The following is an 18,726-nucleotide window of genomic DNA, read 5'->3' as shown; positions in this document are numbered from 1 at the left end:
CTCTCACCCCAGTGTGTTGTCTTGTGGCAGGAAATGCAGCCATGAGCTGCCATAAACACTGGAACAGCTTTTTTTTTCCCTTTTCTGTGTAGTCTAGGCCTTTACTGTAAAATCCATTTTGACACATTTAAGAACGCTGTGAGTCGTGCTTATGTTTTGAAGCAATGAAGCTGGACGTTCTGGCTCTCACAAAGTGTTTTCAGCTCTGAACATCAAGTCTTTCTGCGGCAACATGCCTGGATGTCCTGCTGAGTCTGGTCTTGAGCCTCCCTTTGGGATTTATTTCTTCTCTTCATCTGTTGCCTCATCTATTTAAACGACAGGGGCTCACTCCTGACATGTCCCTTCATCTTCTGTGCGAGCGAGACACATGGATGGATGGATACATGCCGACTGTAGACTACTGTGGAGCTGCCACTTACCAGGAGGTGTGTGGGCGAGTCTGCCCATCTCCTCTTTTAGAAACAGCATCATTTGCTTGTTCTGGGGCAGATACGACCGGTTTCCTTGCAGCGGGCACATATGACCGTTCCTCCGCAAACAATAAAAAAAGGCGGATATCTCAGGCAGCAGACTGGCGGCTCTTCCTGCTCTTTAGCACAGATTCCGCTGTTATTGTGTGACTCCTCTGACCTGCGGGACACTGGAGGTGAAGTCCACGCCGGAGTCACCATTTGCAGATGGATTGTTATTCTTATCTGATGTGCATTTTACAGTCGAAGAACTAAAGCTTTCGATCATCAGCCCTCGCTTATCACTTCAACCTCCATCTACAATCAGAATCTGTTAGTGTATATTACAAAAGACAGTTACTTATACAGTGAAGACAGTTGTTTAAAAAGCTTAGGTAGCTATTGCTAATAGACGCTCTGAGGCTTTACATGAGAAGAAAAAAGGGACGACAACCAGTTTCAGTCTACATACCTTTATTATATCATGAGGCCATCAGAGAGTATACAACAGCTCTCGCATTACCTTGATAAGCACCAGGTGCTGGATTGAAGTAGCAAAACACTTAAAACTATGTCCGAGGTAATGTTACAGGCACAGGCCCCCACGGATTGCTAATCGATTCATCTTTGAGTCCAAATGACAACTGGACAAAATCTTAGTCTAAGTGAACCTTTGTGCCAATTTTGAAATGATTCCCTCGAGTCAATCTGAAGATAAAACTTTCTCAAGGCAAATTAGGGTCTGAGAGGTCAGTGACCTTGACCTTTGATCTCAAACTTCTAGTCAAGTCCTCCTATAGTTCAATAAATGTTTGCCAGATGACCTTTGACCCCCGACCACTAAAATCTTTGATCTTTGAAAATTTGTCCTCGAGTCCGTGTATGGACATATCCGTCCTCAGGGCCCAGAGTCTCCAACAAGGAAACAATCAGACATGAGCACAATGTAAACTAGATAAACTTTTTATTTGATATTTAGATACAATAAGAAGATGGCACACAAAGATTGACAGAAAGAGAAAAGGCACAATATATCATACATTCACTACCATGTCCCCTGAATTTCAAAAAAGCTGATCAGAAACATTTAAAAGCAAGCAGCTCAGAAATTAAACAATCGTAGATTTCATAAATTAGGATAAGACTGTAGAGTGGCTATGTGAACACTTCCACTCCCTAATTTCATCATCTTAAACAGATGGAAAACCACTGATGGAAGTTCTTCAATTTAGCCACTGGGTTCTGTATTCAGCAAGAATCATTAAGATAGACTTGGAAACATGGATTTTATATTTTTTACACCCTTTAAATGCATACTGTTCCACCAGGACAGTTACAAAGACCAACTGACTGACGCATTTACTCCAACTAGACTGTATCACAACCAGCTCCTGTCATATTCAAACTATAGCACCACATTTCCCACAGTTAACTATGGAACGGTGAGGGAAGTCAGTGGTCTGGGGCAACTGATGAGCAGGAATATCAAAGAGATCCTTGCGCTGCATTGTTCACCTGAGAAGATTTGTTGTTTTGAAAAATGTTGCCTCAGACTGAAATTTTCCTATGTTTAAAACGGTGTACAGTTGCTGAATACATGTAAACATATCAGAAATCCATTTATGCTGTTTTGTACAAGCCAATAACCCATTACGAAAGGAAGTGATCGTATTCCCTCGCCAGAAAGAAAGAAATAAAAACATCTTTGAGCAAAGTATGGCTGCATCAGTGTCTTAAAAATGTGAATAGATCTCTATAAAAACAAACCCCAGATTGCTGTTGCACAACTGGAGTACAGACCAGGAAAAAAACCCCACAAACAGTAAGAATGAGCCAAGGAAACCATTTGTACTGTATACAGTTATGTATATAACACTAGTGATGATCAACACTGTAGGCCAGTGCCACGAGTCTGAAGCCTAAGGGGAGAAAGTGCACTATGGAGTTGAAGTCGTGTCATCAAAATGGCATATCCATTAACATGGCTGGTTTGAGGCACAGAAGTAAATCAGCCCTTTGGAGCAACAACAGTGCACACTGGCTGTTCCAGCACAAACATACAGAGTTCTTCTTGCTGAAGGAATTTCATTTGCTCAGGCGCTGTGACACTTAATTAAGAAACAAGGGAATCACATGGCATTCCACACCCTGAAGAAAACAAGGAGTCATCACAAATCAACTTTGCTCTTGGAGCTCTGTGTGATATGATTTACTCCCATCAAGTGGCAGCTAAAAGCTACTGCTAACATTTAGTCGTTAGGTAGATTGCCCGTCAGAAATAGGGGAGGTAGCTAGAGCAATAGCTGGCAGCAGAGGTACAAGAGGTTTGATAGGTCCGATAAATATAAAAAGGTCTGGAGATTAAGGCAAGCAAGTGTGTGGTGCTGGCGTCGTGTGCACACTGGTAAGGCAATTATGAATCTGTAAACACATGGAAACAGAAGAGGCCATTTGGAGGTGGTTGTCCTCGGAGAACCACGTGTGGGACAGGCCTTTTGGGGGGTGGTGGGGGCGCGACAAGCCGTGTGGTTTGATGACAAAGAGGCTGGAGGGGTGCAGCACCATCTGTGGCCGTTTTTCGATGCCTGTTATCTCAAGGGACATCAGTATGGAGGGGAATGCTGTGTTGTACGTTGTGTGAGAATGTCTTCTGAATATGGAGTGTTTGTGGAAGGGGGGGAAAAAAAAGTCAGCGTGAGCTGTAAACACTTCCAAAGTAACATCCTTTAGCTGAACAAGCTTGCATGGATCTGCCCAGTCTGAGCTTTTAGGAGATCAGTCACCACAAAGGCATCCGCACCTGCGAGTGTGTGTGAAAATGAATTCACATGTTTACCCTCATGTGCGCGATGTATGCGTGTCATATGGACGTGTATGTGGGGGTTTCTATTAAATCTGTATGGGAGTGGGAGCGAATACCTGTTCGGGCATGATTGTCAGTGCTAATAAGATGCAGTGCTTTGGGTAAAGTGGGGGGAGGATTGCAATGGGCCAAGGTGCCAAGGGTGTTAGTAATCTCTTAATGGAGGCTGTGGCAGGAAGGAACATGAGTATGACAAACAGACAGACTCAAGCCAGGGAATGCAAACCACTGAACCACGCTGTGTACAGTTAAAACCAAGGAGACAAAGATCATCAAGAGAGGAATGTTTTGGAGTATAAACATTAGCAAAAAAGGAAGGGAAAAAGAAAAAAACAAGAAAGTACAGAGGACATTTTTGGTCCTACACCTGCCACTGTGAAATCAAACCAATGAATTGCTTTTGTAAAAAAAAAACAAAAAAAAAACATCTCTACTGCAAGTAGCTCCTCTTCACATCTCTCCAGAATGTTGGGTCTCGTCAATAACATGGTGCTGATACCTGGCGTTTCTCTGCCCAGGGGATCAAAATTAACCAGAGTCTTATCAGCAGGGATCATGCTGGTTTCTAGAAATCAATTCCTCAGTGGATAGATTGTCTATGATTGGGTGCAAGCCAGGGATCCGCTCTATTGATTGCAGGTAGCAGTGCCCCCCCTCCCCCCACAGCATGATCAGTTAAGGTAAAAAAGGCACCGAAGGACCATTGCTGCTGTCATCATGGGTGTTTAAGATCTGTTGCCTTTTCTTTATTCTGCAGCGCTGGTTCCTCGAACTTCACCCCGTCTGCGAAGCTGTGGGGGGAAATAAAAAGAAGAGCGTTACGCTTGTGTAAGCTGAACAGGTGAGGGCAGGTTTGGTGGATGTTTGCATTCAGTGAAAATCTTGAACGTTTGCTAGTAACGGTGCAAAGGGATTCTAAGTTTTACTTGCATCACAAACCATTAAAAATACAAGTGTATTTTTACAAGTTATAATCTAAAGCTTTTCCTCAAAATCTTCTCCGAAGTTATCAATCGTCTTGTTTGTAATCCAGCTGGATAAAAGCATCACTTTCCCATTCTCCCATCCTGAGGCTGATGGCTTTGGAAAGTCAATTAGTGCTACGATCTGATAGGCGAACACCTTAATGGAACAGTTCAAACCAACAGTGGCTCTAAACAGAGGAATAGACAGATCTGATGAAATGGCACGAGGATTCACCCTCCCACTTCCTCCCTCCCCTCTTGCTCAATCACAGCACAGATTCCTTCTCAACTACAGAATTCCATTTGTATGTTAATGAGGACAAGGGAGCCATCTTGAAGCCCCCCCCTTTTCTCATGCCTCCCCTTCTTACACCAACACCACCAGGCTGGTATATGCAAAAAGCCAACATGACTGTTGGTGCAACGCAGAGTTTCTCATTCACCCTCTGCCTTGTCAACAACCTGAATGGTCAAGTCTGTGCGTGTAGGCTTTGGCTGTAATCACGCAGTTTGGTCCGAAACAGTCTCGACTGTGACCCTGCTAACCCTAAAGCCCAGAGGTTCAGGCCTCGTCGGCCTCCTCACCGCAGCCTTCTTTGATGGTAACCGCCTGTTTACTTACTCCAAGGGAAAATGGGAAACACATGCTGAATTGGGCGAGATGGGGGTGTGGGGGGTGGTCGGCCCGAAATGCTGTATGCTGGTAGTAAGCCAGGAATGTTTGAGCCAGGTTCACTTTGGCCAGTCCGGCCTGGATTCCTCCCTTTTACTCCTTGTACGGCCAAACGCTGCCAGATTGATTTTTTGATTTGTTCCAAAGAGCAAACCAGTGGTCAGACATTGCAGAGGGTGACTCACAGAAATTAAAGCCTGTGATTTAAAAAGAAGAATCACTTCTCTGTCTTGTGTTCCTCTTTGGGGAGGCTCTAGATTGCAGGTAATAGTCTTGAGCAGGTCTTCTGTGGATTTTTTTCTTCAAACTTCTGGGCCCCTCTTAAAAAATAGCATGTGTGATTCCAAGAAAGTTTGCCCAGATGTCTGGACATATCCAGAAGACAAGAACTTGCACACATGTACAACACACACACACACACACACTCTCAGGCAAACCATTTTTCACTGGGTCGGCATAAGAGTGAACAACATAGCATATACGTCATACATCTCTACGATCTGGTGTTATTGATTAATTCAGAGAGAGTTATGGGGTTACATGTGAAAGCATACAATCATAGGCGTGCACATATAGACATAGATTAAAAGCCCCTTCACAACACCGAAGAGTAGAGAGTGAGAGCAACATAGACGTGCAACAACACAGAAACCCCACAGTGAGCAGAGATCGGCCTTTACCAGTGACAACTTAGAGAGCAACACTCAGTTTCTACCTGGCCTAGCTACTCGTCTGCAGGCTTTGTACCTCGCACAGAGCCCTTCTTACGCATCTGGACAAAAATAAGATACAGGAGATCAGGGACAGAGCAACAAGGAAGCCTGTGGTGGGCAGCTAGCACCGTGCCACGCTACGTGTGGTTTCTTTTAGCTTGTTATGAATCCTAAAATTAATTCTGAAATATAAAGATTTAACATTTATAGAGCAAAATGTAAAAAGAGAACCATTCTCATGCTTTATATTTTAATGAACAAAAACTCATATTTTGCTACCCACAGAAAAGCTGAGAGCCCACAAAGCAAAAGATATAATACATTCATAAAATATTGGTATTTACTATTGGCAGTACGAGAAATTTAGTTTTTTAATAGTTTTATGTTAAACCATAAATTCCACACATTTTAATGGATTATGCAAACGGAAACATGAATATTCATCGTATAAAATAGAAATACAAGTTATTTGAAAACAATGGCACTTTTACAATTGCTAAATTAAGAAATTTCATTAATATCTCCAGTATTAAAGGGTTCAGTATTTAAGATGTTTATTCAGAAAGAGGGTTTAGATAAAAAAAAAAAATGGTATACTTTAAGCAGGTTTCCACTAGGACAACTCTGTATGATAAAAACGTCGACCATGTCACACTTGTTCATCTGCAGCCTGTAAATGTTTTGAGCTCAGAGACAGTTCCCTGCACAAAGCCCAACAAGTACAGGGTTTATTTGTAATTATGGGTCATTTTTACTCACGTCCTCCAACTCATTCTGCGTCTCTGCCTCCATCCGCCGGATATCCTCCATAGTCAGGTCCACCCATTTATCAATCCAGCAGAAGACTTGGCGGTGAAAGTTAGTGAAGATCCTCTTCTCTTGCTGAGGGAGACAGTGATGGACTCGGTTAGAGTTGGATGACATGAATAAAATCAATATCACATGATTAATTCGGCCATTTAGAAAGATAAATAATTACAATGAGGAAATTGAATGAAAAATTACAATAACAGACAATCAATGTATTTAACTCTGAGCATTAATTACAGGCAGGTCATTGTGGAATTACACTTGAAACGATAATACCATCATGATAGATTCTACATTCAACAATACTGACTCATCACCCTGCACTAGTATTGGTCAGAAGACCAAGAGGAGTAATACTTCTGCAAACTGAAGCTCCCAGAATCTGAATACATCTCATGCCCCATGATAAATAGACAGGGTGAAGTGTAAACCTGTCACTTACCTCATGGATTATGTTCTCCGCTTTGTTCTGCAGACCCCACCACTTGAACTTGACTGTGACCAGTTTGTAGGCACACATCTTTGGGCAGTCAGTCTGACTAACCAACTCTCTCTGTTGGGAGAAGAACAGCAGACTTAACAACCCATCACTTTTTAAAAAGCTCAGTATCAGAATAAATAACAGCAAAAACTTTCCAAGCAGAAAATAATTGTGGAAAACTGCAGCAGCAGACTGAGAATATTATTTTAGACTAATCGTGGCTGCATTCAAAGCTAAAAATCATTAATACATAATGCTTTGGGTATGGAGCTTGCTGAAATAATTATAAATATGAAGATGTGCTCTGCACAGATAAAAGTACCCTAATCTACAACACACTTTCTAAATCCATCTGCTGCTTGCACTCTGCCTCCCTCTAAAGAGAAGAAAAGGAAGAGGGGGGTTGGGGCAGAGCAAAGTGGATAAACTCCAGATAAAGGGACAATTTCTCTGCCTCCGCCCTGACAGCGACACCTTTCCCAACAGGCATGCCTTTGTGGCCACGGAAGGCAGATAAAACGCTGCTCGCGAAACGATAAGGGTGTCGCGGTGCAAAGCTGGTTACATTATTAACACCTAGGACCTGCTCGCCCCCAGAACACACACACTCTCCCTCAGAGAACACCTGTTTAATTAATCACTTCATTCTGGCTCGGCATTCCAAGCGAAAAATGCCACAGACCCGCCTCAATCACCCTCATCCCACTGCCGTTTGATGCCGCGATCATGGTGGAGAGCGAGAGAGGGGAAATGAGAAACATTTCTAAATTTGCAGTGGGTTTAGAAAAGTTGTCATCGCTAAAGGAGAACTTCACATGAAACGGATTCTACATCAAAACATTTACGGTGACATTTCTTCTCTCCCTCTCTGTGCCCCACTCAAAGGAGAAGAAGTTTTCAGAAATACAAAGGGTACTGATATGCAAGCATGTGTGCATGCAGAGATAGACAAGAGTTTTATTGCTCTGAGAAGCTGGCAGAGATTGTGCCTCTGTTGTCACATAACTACTTCGTTTTTTTTCACCTTTTCAAAAACAGTCTTTTTCCCCATGTCCACAGCGGACGGGAAAGTGATCTAATTAAAAACACAAAATAAAAAGTTGTGCTTCTTTATTCATACTTTTTAAAAGCTGTTTGGCTGCCTTTGTTCTGTGAACATTCTTGAAGCAGAGGAAAGTTTCCCGTGGTGAACTTTGAGGGCTCCACTGCAGAACAGAAAATTCTCAGTGCTGTAAAAGTGAGCAGGACCCGTTTGTGAGGCTGTGGGTTGTGATGGGGTTTAGAGGGGAAGCAAAAAAAACTCCTGACAAAGTTACTCCGAGTGGATGAGCTCCGTCTTATTGACTTATTACTTTTAATCAAAAGTACATCAGTCTTTATTCAGAAGTGCTGCTTGTCAAATTTAGAATCAATGTCAATACAAACTGTCCCATTTCTGTCTTCATCCTCTGTCTCACACAAAGGATGGCAGACGGAGCTCAGAATAGAATCTTTATCTGAGCTGGTGACTTAATGTTTCTATTACGTCCAATTAGAGCGAAGAAAGAGGTGATTTGTCTTCATCAAACTGTAGCTACAGAGCTACGGCCACCACTCCAACCTTCCACCAGCTCTGATTACAGGCACTAGTCTGTGTGAAAACCAAACTACTATCTACAAATGAATCTAAATTAAATACAAGACAAATACTGTGAAAGTTCAAGTCTACATGAATATGTTTTTGCTACACTACAATTTAAAACATCTCCTTTTTCTTTGAAAAACTGCTAAAGTTCAGTCAAGTTTCATAGTGACCAGGACTGAAAACACTTTCCAAGTCCAGCCACAAATTCTTGATTTGATTGAGGTCTGGACCGTGACTCCGGAACTCCACAACACGAACATCATTTTGTGTTTAGGCATTTCCTGAGTAACTTTGAGTTTATTTTTGGGGTTGTTGTCTTGCTGGAAAATAAACCTCCCAAGCAGCAGTTCTCTTGCAGATCGAGCAGCCTTTCTTCCTTCTTCTGCTACATTACTTTAACCTGCCATCTTCATAAACCCTCAGAGAGTCAGTGCAAAGAAGCGTCCCCACAGCGTGATGCTGCCACCAGCAGAAAACAAAAACAGTGTTCAGTGTTTGGTCTCAGACCACTGAACTTTCTTCTACTGTATTTCAGAGTCTCCCACATACCTTCTGGCAATGTCATGTGTTTTGTTTTCAAAAGTGTCTTTTTTGTTTGTTGTGGGTTTCTTCGATAGTTGTATGCATGTTGTCTCCCGACCCTGAAGCTTCTTCAGAGGTGGCATAGGCCTCGCTGCGGGGAGGACCTTCTGCTCTACACCGATTTATGGATGTTCGCTATGCTTACATCTTACTTTGACCAACTTTAGTTTATTCACTACCTTAAGAAACTCTAAATATTAAATTACAGATATGCTGAATTTTTCAGATGAAAAAACTCCAGCAACCATTTTTAAATCATGAGGAACTGTACAGAATTATCCAAGATCAGACCTGGGTCTAGTGTGAATGACAGTGACCTGGCATACACTTTTTATTTGTCTTTTGTTTTTTAAACCATCCGAGGTGGTCCATGCCCCACCCTTACTCAACCTCTGATTGGCTCAGTCTTCTTGCCTGTATTAAACACAATCAGTCATGGTTGGGTCTTTGCCAACGTTATTTGGGTAAAAATATATGTATACTGCCTTCAAATAGTCTGGTATACAGGTTCTAGACATTGGTTGAATTGTGGGGCATTAATCTCTATTTGTGTGTGAATGTGATAAATTGAATTTCCACATTTCACAAGTGCATTACCTTCCAGTTGGGCCCAAGAGGTCCTCTGCCCGTCTTAACTGACTTGAACTTGGTAGGATCCTCATCTGGCTTGTAGTCCTACAGTGAGAACAATTTATATAAATCAATCAATACAAAACATCACATATTACATTATATTAAACTGATACAGTTCAATAAATTTCTGTATTACGGTTATTCATGAATACTGCTGCACCATGAACAATTGGGTTCAAAGAAAAAAAGAAAAAAAAAAGAAAGAAAGTGTGATAAAGACATTTCTGTAATTTAGTTTCTCAGACAAAGCACTAAGAAAATTACATTTTTATTTCATTATAGCATTCAGTATGTCACTGAACTGGCAGCTTGGCGGTTACGACTAAGGGGCACTGATGCCACTGGCAATGTTTATTCAATTAAGGTGACAGAGGAGCCAATGTGTCTAAGTGAAAGTTTCTATCTACCTACACGAGTAATGCTTGTGTTGCTGTACTTTCAAGTATGCATGCGTTTGAGACTACTGCTGCTCTAACTGCCACCGCACTATTTATTCTATACATTCAGTACAAACAGTAATGTCTTGTCAAACCCATTTTACTGAACAAACCACTTGGACCCTGGGGTCCCAAGGCAAAAAGATTTTAAAAAGCATTTAGAAAAATACAGTGACAGTGAGTGCATATGCCAAGCACATGAGCACAAACATGACAAAGTTGACTTCATAAAGCAGCAGAGAAATAATATACAAATAAATGAAATGGCTTTCAAATTATCAACAGCTCAAGGGCCCAGCAATTTCAAATAAATCATGATGCGCCTGCAGCTAAAAGCTACTTTTCAGGGCTACCGGCCAACAGGAGGGTGCCCAACGTGTGGAGAGAGATAGAAACCCACTCTAACACACACACAAACTAATTTGGCTGTTTTAATGCTGAGAGCTCCATCACTATAACAATACAGTGTGCTGCACTAATGAGGCCTGTGAATCGATGTGCCGTGGTAGACGAAAAGGAGCTACTCCTCGAGTTAAAGAGTGTGTGTGAAGAGCGCAAGTGTGTTTGTGTCGTGCGAGTGTGTGTGTTTGTCTAGTTCCAGCATACGAAGCACTGTGAGCTTTAATTACACTAACAAACTCATCTGTGCTGGCGGTGTGCCTCAGGCCCTGCAGCCATGCCCGAGGCTGAGGGCTGATAGGGCCCTCAGACACAACACACTGCTCCAGAAAGGCAAACACGTCCGCCTCGTTAACTACCCACCGCAAACAAGCACGTACACACACACACACACACACACACACACACACACACACACACACACACACACACACACACACACACACACACACACACACACACACACACACACACACACACACACACACACACACACACACACACACACACACACACACACACACACACACACACACACACACACACACACACACACACACTAATACTGCTTAGTCAAATAGCCACACATGCACACAAACACACAGCCACGGTGAAATGAGGCAATGGGATGTCAAATAACAGCAATAATGTGTAACATCTTCAAATAAGATTTCAGAGACTCCAAATTGAGTATTAAAACTCATTTATATTCTGAAATATTATTGAGGCAATTTTCCATGGTGTGTTAAATTTCTAAGATTTCTTGATACAAATTAGCTGGTATGCAACAATATTTACAAACATAAAACAGTGAGTGATTGTTAAGCTTTGTAAATATCAAGAATTTCATAAGAAAATAAGCTTAATTTTAAGTAGTCTACAGCTTTGATACGTCATTGTGACAACATACAAATATACATGCACACACATTCATACATACATGCTATTGAATCAACATTTAATCAATGTAAATAGAAGTATGATGCTGTAGTAGGAATTGGCAGATACCAAAAATGAGATTCTTGTGATTACATCAATATTCTTTAACTGCTCGGTTCTAGCAATCCACTAACGATGGCAATATGGTATGTTTATTGTACTTCAATGTGTGTGTGTGTGTGTGTATATATATATATATTCCAGCCTTAGATCCACTCCAGTTCCACTAAAAAACAGCCCTAGTGGATATAAGAGATAAGTAGTAATACTCCGATGAATGGGCTCAAAGTCTAGATAATGACCCGATTTGTTTTTCGAGTTAAATTTGCTCACTCTACCAACTGCCCGTTTGACAACCATGGGATCTAGAGCCTTTAGCCGCTCTGCTCCCCGCATCTGGAACTCTCTACCACCAGACATTCGTAACGTTGACTCTCTCTCCATTTTTAAATCTCATCTAAAACCTCATCTTTTTAAAAACAGACAGTTTGATTGACTTTTATACATTGTTTTTTGTTGTGTTTTTATCTCTGCCGTGTAAGGTGACCTTGAGTGCTCTGAAAGGAGCCTATAAATGAAATGAATTATTATTTAGTTATTATTGGTCTTTTGGAACAAACAATAACTTACTCCAACAGTGGATCAACTGTGCATTCAAAACAACAATGAATTAAATGAATCAAATTGCTTACTTTTATGTCAAACATCTACAGATACTAGTTTCTCCATTGTGATGATCTGCAGGTTCAGAACACAAAATCTCTTACTTTTGAAAAGAACGAAAGTATTTTGTCTGTGGACGTTTTTTTAAGATGTACTTAAAAGGTAAATCACGGCTGGTCAAGAAAATTTAAAACATTCATTGATTTCTGGATTAGGATTGGATGTTAGCTTGGTAGTGATCAGGATTCTCCACATGAAGGCGCCAATTTCTCTTGCACATAAAATGTGCTGATCGGATAGATTCTACTTACGGCAGCCTCCACTTTTAGATTGTCTGCGATGTCAATTGGCACGACAGTAACCTTGTCCCATGTGGCCTGGTCTAGTTTGTGCACCTTGAAAAAACAAAACAATAAATGCAATAAGAGCATATAAACTCAAATCTGCCGGTGAGATTGATGTTTGATATTATGCAGAGGTGCTCACGTTTTCTTGAGTTCCAACGTCTGGTTTGTGCCACGTCTCGATTTTAATGAAGAAATTGTCTTTCATATACTCGTTCTAGAAGCATCAGGACATGAGTAATAATGTATATCAGTGGCTTGAGCAACCTGAGAAACATTAACTTAGTTACAACTACAATATTTTGACAATTTCTGTAATACAAAGTTTATTTAAGGAGACCTACCGTCACAACTGGATCGAGGTCAGACATGAGCAAACAAGGGAAAAAACACCATTAAAAATACATACAAACCACAAAAACAATAAATTCACCCCAACAGAACATGCATTCAAGTAACACACGTGCGTTTAACCATGGAGAGGACTAAAGGGTTTCAAGGATAAAGCAAAGGTAAATTGATATGGCAGGGGGACTCACTGGTTCTGCAGTAGGGGTAGGCATTCCAAGCTTTTTCATGGAATACCATGGCACTCTCTGGGGCCAAGTACCTGATAAGCCCTGGTACCCTACTGTAGGGTGGAGGGAGAGGATGGGTAAGTGCAGGTAGAGAAAAGGGAAAAGAAGACACATCACTACACCTATTAGTGTTTCTAGAGGAAAGACTGCAAAAGAGAAGGCTAATGAACTACTTGGAATGTTTCACAACAAAGCTTAGACAACACTGCCACTGCCTGGTGGCACAGTGCTATTGCACTGTGCCACCAGGCAGTTATGAGGTCAAATAATGAAATTTTAAAAATAAACGCACATACCTCTTTAAGTGGTAGATTTTATGTGTATACTGTCCTTTCTCTCCATCTTTTTCATAGGGCTCGTTCTTCAGTACCTGAATGCCCTCACCACCGCCTGTCTCATTTTTACTGGCCTCAGCCACAGAGAACAGCTGCCCCACTTGGTACTGTACAAACAAAATTAACATGAACAACTGTGTGCAAAGAAAATACATGAACTGTTCAACAGTAACTTGCTTATCCTTTACATTCAATAAAGTATACAATGTGTTCTGAAACTGGACACAGCAATAAACAACCTTTGAATCACCAAACAAGTGAGATAAAAATGTTTGAATAAGCATTTTTAATACAAGCTTCAGGTGGGAGCAAGGTAGGCGTCTTTTTTTATTATACTGCCCTATGAACCAAATAGAATAAAGGGCAACCTGGAGAGTGTAATGTGTATTTCACTCATCTGCAGACCAAATTAACTGCAACAGAAGGGTAGATGTTTGCTTATGTTATCTAGCAGAACTCAGTGTTTTTCACTGTAAGAGAACACTTGGTTTGCATTTATTCGGAATGAGCTTTAAAATGCGACACTAATGGCCAAAAGAAAGAAAGAATGAACTGTGGTGCAAGTGGAAATAGTTTTAAAACTACAGTTTAGTGAAACTGAAATGAACAGACTACTTAATTCATAAAAATATCTTTACTCAAATGCAAGTGCCACTCTCCTGTCACCACACATAATGCCAGTTATGACGAGGGCAGACTGGTGAAAAGGCTCTAAAATTTATATAAATAGAATAGTAATTTAATGATTAGGGAGATAAGAAAACAATTACTCACCTCCTCAACAGTACAGGGTAAAACCACACGGCTGCAAAAGAAAGTGAGAAGGTTAGTGTAATTCAAAAATTATGAATTTAATTTTTTAAGTTACACTGTTCAATATTAAACAATTCTGCAAGATAACATTGGAATTTCTTTAACTCAGAATGAACAAGGTTAAGTGTAACCTTACACCAAAAGTAAATTCGACTATATTGTACTATACAAAATGTATAAATTAGAAAAATTTATAAATTGATCAACAGTCAAAACCCACCAATACCATAAATAGCACAACAAATAAAACTGAGAACTCATTTCTAAACCATAAAAGGTCTCCATATCGAGAAAGTTGAAACTTCTGTAAATTTTGGTTTGCTTTTCCATATGCATCATGTATCTATACTCACCAACATTTACACAAAATCCATTATAACTGGCTTATTTACTTTAAATATTCATAATGATTGTGACCTGTTAATTGTCGGTTACGGTCCACATACTAGAAATCAAAACTCCATCACAGCATTAGAAATAACCTCCATAATGCAGAGAAAGATTTGAACTACGAACTAAGGCACAAAAAGCTGGTTGTGGTCACTCCCTAATACTACAGCCCAGTTCACCGTACTGCTGACTTCAGCAATAGGAGAGGAAACCAACATTAGAGCAGAGTGGAAAAGTTAGAGCTGAGAGAAGCCAGGTTTGGATACAGCCACACCATAAGGAACAGTCAATAGAAAAGAGGCGTGAGAGGAAGAGTAGTAAAGGAAAATGTGAGAGAGTCATGTTGGGCTAAAAATAATACATGTCTACTCTTACACTTACACTCTTACGCACGCACGCACGCGCTCTAATGTGGATGGATGATGACAACGAAATGAGACGTGACAATGAGAATTAATGTTTTGTCCAGAAGTAACATGACTTCATTAACTTGAGGGCAAAGAAGGTTAAGGACATGGTCGCCCATATGTGAATGCGATGTGAATATTGCAAGTCAAAGTTCACAACAGTTGAACACACTAAGCAGAGCTATAATTTGCCGTGCCATAGGAAACAAATATTGTATTTGTTTCCTCGATCACACCAATTGGAAGTGAATGGGAGGCGAAGGTTCGTCACAGACATGTTTGTTTTTATGTGACTGGGCCCTAATCCTCACAATGACATCCATGATATTGTATCAGTCCGGGGGCCTCATCTATAAAACAGTTCGAGCAGGATTCATACTAAAAGTATAAATGCTAAAAAAAAAGAAGCAAAAGGGCATACGCAAAATAAATGTCTGATTATAACCGTGCGCACGCACACCTGAAGGCAAAGTTCTCTTCATAGCTAACATACCACCTGCAACTAATGAATATTAAACGACCAGGGTGACCAATGGTCTTCTCTGGTGAATCATGGCATCAAGCGACCGACATTGAAGAGCTTGTGAGTGAGGTGGATGTGAAGAAAGACAGACTTTGGTAGCCACAGCAGTGATATCATTAATAAAAGAAAATGCACTGAGTGCCGCGGTGACATGACAAAAATAAATTATTTTCATCGTCAGAATGTGAGGGGACTTCTTGTACTGCCTGTATGTATTTCAATCATCCCCAGGATTATTAAATTCAGAGACAGACGCAATATCCCCATTATTGTGAAGAGTTAAATCAGCGTCACAGAAGGCATCCAGATAGGAACTCTTCTCTTTCAAAACAAACTAACAAACACACGAAACTTAAACAATGACACAATACATCACATCTATACAATGGACTATTATCGAGCGGTATCAAATGGACTAACCATGCCAGGGCCACCCATGATTACAAAAAAGCAACAGAACAGGAACAGAGTAATCATTATCCCACCCCCACCCCCCATTCTCATGAGTGCTACCTATGGATGTATGCCGAGTGGGTTGCGTGCCAGTTTTAAGGTGTTTTAGCCTTTCAAGTAAGAGATAAAGGTGTCCTCTCAAATTCCCCAGATTGGTTTTTGAGAACAAATCTAATGCTCTACATGAAGAAATGCACATAGCATGAAGTGTGTATCATTTCATTTAGCCAATGTTTTATAGTGGGTACTTCTTTATTCTTCCAATAAAGAAAGATGAGCTACTTGGCAGTGAGAAGAAAAGAAGCGTTGTTGAGACATCTGCAGTCTGCTCAGCCTTTCTGATACTCCTATGGGGATTAGTACCGGATCAGGTTTTAACTCCACCTCCAAATATCCCAATCCCGAAGTTCTGGAAATTAGGACATAGGGCGGAACTGTGTAATAGGGCGGATTCTGTTGAGCCACATTTATCACACTGTGCTGAGACATCCGGAAACAATCTCAGTAGTTTCATCTTTGAATAGTGCAATCTATGTAAAATCTTAAATTGTATTAGACCGTGACGTGCATTGACCGAGCAGGCATGAATATATCTCAGGCTTTTATCTCAGATATCCTACAATAGTTGTTCACCAAGCTCAACTTCCCATTCTGCCTTGATGGTGTGGGAAGTCGTCTGAGATATATTCTGCAAGGAATTCTAGAGAGAAGAAATTATATTTCAGACCTGGCGAAAAGTTTTAGACTGTGGTCTAATTCATCTGGCCCTACTCTCTCAAAATCAGGGAGATGTGTCCTCACATAACTTCTGACCTCAAGATAATTAAAAAACTCCTGTTGTGGAAGGTCATGTTTATCTGTTGGAAAGATGCAAACGCCCCTCCTAGCTTATTCCCAAAGGGGCTTCAAGCCCAAAAAATGTTTACAGTGTAATTCGTATCAAACACATACCTGTCTGCTAATTAACAGTGAGTGAGTGAGTGACACACGCGCTTTAAGTTATCTTTTACAATTTAAGGTTCTTATGGAACAGTTGTCGTCCAAGGGCAACTAAAGTGGATCAATATTATGCTAAATAATCACCTTATCATCGCCACTTTCCCCATCTCCAAAATGTCTACGAATGGATTTAAGTTTGTGCACAAATTCTCCCATAAACTTTCTGCTTACCACATTGCAGCTGACTGATATATAACACCAATATAATATTTTCACATCAGATAAAATAATAACATTTATTTAACATTAATGCATCATCACCTTGACTAAAATGTTTTATTTGACAGTGAAAATGTGTATTATCTCTGTTTGCTTAAATAGAGCTGCACTTAACTTATATGCTTATTTTAAACTAGGTGTTAAATACACATTTATGGAAGTATGATATACAAAATAGGTCTAAACAATCACTTAAGTGATTAGTATTAATGAATTCATAAATAATTTGAATATGCATTTATACAAGTAAGTGACTAAGTTGCATGTGTAGAGGAAACAAAAGGTATGGATTTAAAAGAAATACCGTATAGACTGTATAATAAAGTTCAAATGTCCAAATCAAACCACTGAACATACATGAGCCACAATCACTAATTATTTGATCAAGTATAAATTGTGGTTTTCAATTTGAATGATTATACTAACTCATTTTCATCCCAACGAAAAGGTAAAAGTCACTACTTGACAAACAGGAGAGAAGAAGTCTAACAAACTTCCTGTCTGCATTCAAACGACCACCAACTCATTTACTGGTGACGCCAAAGTTGAAGATCAGAAACCATTACCCCAAGGTACGAAGTAAGTTAACATAACTTTATAAAAGTGTTAAAGAGACCATTAGCTAAACACGTAGAATCAGGTCTAGTTGGATACACTCATGCTGTTGATGCTGGTTTAATGTCAACACGAGCATATTCTGAAACAACTTCATGACAACTAAAGGTAAGTTAGCTAGCCTTACCTGGAAACTACCACCGCTAGCAAGCTAGTTTAACGCAAGCAAATCCGATGAATTTACATTATATTCAAAGTCTCTTATCGCAGGGGAGATTAGCTGGCGTCAGCACGGGTTTACGAGTCGATGTGGCCGAGATAACATGAGCGGCGCTGCAGACTTCCCGTTCAACTTATGCCTTCAGGTTAGCAAGCGTTAGCAAAAACGAGAGCTAGTTCTTAGCTCGAGTCAGCTCAGGTTGTACAGCTTGAATGTACTAATGTGAGCGCGGTGCCCTTTGGAACCCACAGCACACTCACGGGCTGACGCGCTGGAGAGCCCGCTGCTTGACGTGGACGTTAGAGAGGCAGAGAGAGGAGCGGACGTGTCTGTCAAAGCCGGTAGGCCACAGCTGCTCCTGGGCGAAGCCGAGCTCCCCTCGTGTGTCTGACACACACACACACAATAAGACAAGGTGAAAAGTTTCCATCAGCTTCCAGCCACTGGAATAACCCCCCCACCACAGTGAACATGGAGAAACCCCAGCGGGGGTCCGGACGGAGGCGGTTACAGGTTAGTTAGTTAGAAACAGGACTTACTACTCCTTGATGAGAGTCATCTTCTTCCTCTCGACACAACTGGCGCTGCCCCGCTACCTCAGCGCTGCTGACGTCATGAGCTGCTAAGAACTGCGCCCGGGCCCGCCCCTATGAGCG

The 18,726-nt window shown here is 40.9% G+C and overlaps 1 protein-coding gene across 2 annotated transcripts; it reads right to left on the bottom strand.

Annotated features, from left to right (window-relative positions):
• Positions 1 to 1,399: 1,399 nt before the first annotated feature.
• Positions 1,400 to 18,723, bottom strand: LOC118115331 (phosphatidylinositol transfer protein beta isoform). 2 transcript variants are annotated; one of them, XM_035166418.2, is made up of 12 exons: positions 18,610 to 18,723; positions 14,266 to 14,296; positions 13,453 to 13,598; positions 13,118 to 13,209; positions 12,923 to 12,930; positions 12,721 to 12,795; positions 12,546 to 12,629; positions 9,761 to 9,838; positions 6,919 to 7,029; positions 6,426 to 6,548; positions 5,669 to 5,725; positions 1,400 to 4,106 (listed from the first exon to the last, which is right to left on the bottom strand). In XM_035166418.2, the coding sequence occupies exons 1-11, from the start codon at positions 18,627 to 18,629 to the stop codon at positions 5,678 to 5,680; spliced, it is 816 nt and encodes a 271-aa protein (XP_035022309.1). In that variant the 5' UTR covers positions 18,630 to 18,723; the 3' UTR covers positions 1,400 to 4,106; positions 5,669 to 5,677. The 2 variants fall into 2 exon arrangements, with proteins under 2 accessions (XP_035022309.1, XP_035022310.1); XM_035166419.2 differs by lacking the exon at positions 5,669 to 5,725.
• Positions 18,724 to 18,726: the final 3 nt, after the last annotated feature.

This window comes from Hippoglossus stenolepis, chromosome 9, assembly GCF_022539355.2.
Source record: "Hippoglossus stenolepis isolate QCI-W04-F060 chromosome 9, HSTE1.2, whole genome shotgun sequence".
Classification (NCBI taxonomy): domain Eukaryota; kingdom Metazoa; phylum Chordata; class Actinopteri; order Pleuronectiformes; family Pleuronectidae; genus Hippoglossus; species Hippoglossus stenolepis.
Note: the sequence above shows the minus strand (reverse complement) of the source record. Positions and strands in the feature narration are given on the sequence as shown.

What these genes read in the sequence shown, in the direction of transcription:
- LOC118115331 (XM_035166418.2), bottom strand. Translation starts at nt 18,629, where the DNA reads ATGACTCTCATCAAGGAGTA. An exon ending in AAAATCTACCACTTAAAGAG is followed by an intron (nt 13,210 to 13,452) that starts GTATGTGCGTTT and finishes TCCACCCTACAG; the next exon opens with TAGGGTACCAGGGCTTATCA. An exon ending in CGCAGAATGAGTTGGAGGAC is followed by an intron (nt 5,726 to 6,425) that starts GTGAGTAAAAAT and finishes ATTTTTGTCCAG; the next exon opens with ATGCGTAAGAAGGGCTCTGT.